The sequence below is a fragment of the Asparagus officinalis genome, chromosome 9 (genome assembly GCF_001876935.1).
Source record: "Asparagus officinalis chromosome 9, Aspof.V1, whole genome shotgun sequence".
NCBI lineage: Eukaryota > Viridiplantae > Streptophyta > Magnoliopsida > Asparagales > Asparagaceae > Asparagus > Asparagus officinalis.
The window spans coordinates 12,857,554-12,858,729 of record NC_033802.1 but is presented as its reverse complement, the minus strand read 5'-3'; the positions used below and the strand labels follow the sequence as shown (position 1 = coordinate 12,858,729).

The 1,176-nt window shown below is 50.4% G+C and overlaps 1 protein-coding gene across 1 annotated transcript; it reads right to left on the bottom strand.

Annotated features, from left to right (window-relative positions):
• Positions 256-966, bottom strand: LOC109823214. Its single transcript, XM_020389500.1, has one exon. It carries the CDS (start codon positions 964-966, stop codon positions 256-258), a length of 711 nt encoding a protein of 236 aa, XP_020245089.1.

Sequence of the window (1,176 nt, the reverse complement as noted above, 5' to 3'; positions counted from 1 at the left end):
TGACCACGTTCACCCCAGTTCCTCTCCCTGGGTGGCTTAGGGCACATCTGTCTCAGATGCCCTACCTCTCCGCAGTTAAAGCACTGCCTAGTCTCCCTTCTGAATCTAGTGTTATCCGGATTGGATACCACCAGTGCAGACTTCTCCCCTGTAAGTCCACCTATCCTAGCCTATAGCCTGATACGGCTCTCCTCCTATATCATGGCCGAGACTGCCTCCTCCAGTGATGGGATCTTGCCTGATACGGCTCTCCTCCTATATCATGGCCGAGACTGCCTCCTCCAGTGATGGGATCTTCGTCTGGGTTAGTAGCAATGCCGTTCTCTGCTCATACGCTGGAGCCAAGCCTCGAAGAAACAACATAGTCCTCTTCTGCAGAGAGGCCTCGCGTTCCTTGCACTCCGGGTCCTTGCAGCTTGCCAGGGGTGAGAAGTGATCGTGATCGAGCCACAAGCGCTCCAGCTCTATGGCATACTCCTGTACAGTCCTCTCTCCCTGGACTGTAGTGTTGATCTCCTTCTCGATCTGGAATACCCTCAGGTCATTTCCCACCCCATCGCAGGTCCTCCTCAGCTTCTCCCAGACATCATGCACTCTCCCAAGGCCATCCACTGTGGCAGCAATTGGCTGGACTACATAATTCAGAAGCCAGATGTACACCAACATATGAGTGGACTTCCACTCATCTCTCCCTGCTGAGTCCTCAGCCGGCTTAGTCTTCTCCCCTGTCAGGTATCCCTCTAGGCTCCTCCTAGTAAGGGTATATTTCACCCGGCGCGACCAACTCAGATATGTCGCGGGTCCATCAAGTTTTACATTAATAGGTGGAAGCTCCACCTTCTTGGGTTGTGGCTTTGTCGAGCTCTCTCCCGCCGACAACCTCATCAGTTGTATCAGTGTTGAGATCTCCTCAGGGTTCAACTTCTTGATGATTCCTTCCATCGGATTTTTGCCAGTCTCCGTCATCGATCCAACTTGTATTCTTGTGTGTAGTGAAAAATTTCGGCAGCACTTCGACAGCACCACAAGAGAGATAGATCAACAAGAGTTCCTGTTTCACCAAGGAAATAAGAACTAGAAGCAGAATATCTCAACCAAGTGAGACATCAGTGTAGGCAATAAAAATTGCCTTTAATCCTTATCAGAGAAGTTCAGAACAAAACTGCTAAAACCTCG

Coding starts and splice junctions, on each gene's coding strand:
- LOC109823214 (XM_020389500.1), bottom strand. CDS start 966: ATGACGGAGACTGGCAAAAATCCGATGGAAGGAATCATCAAGAAGTTG.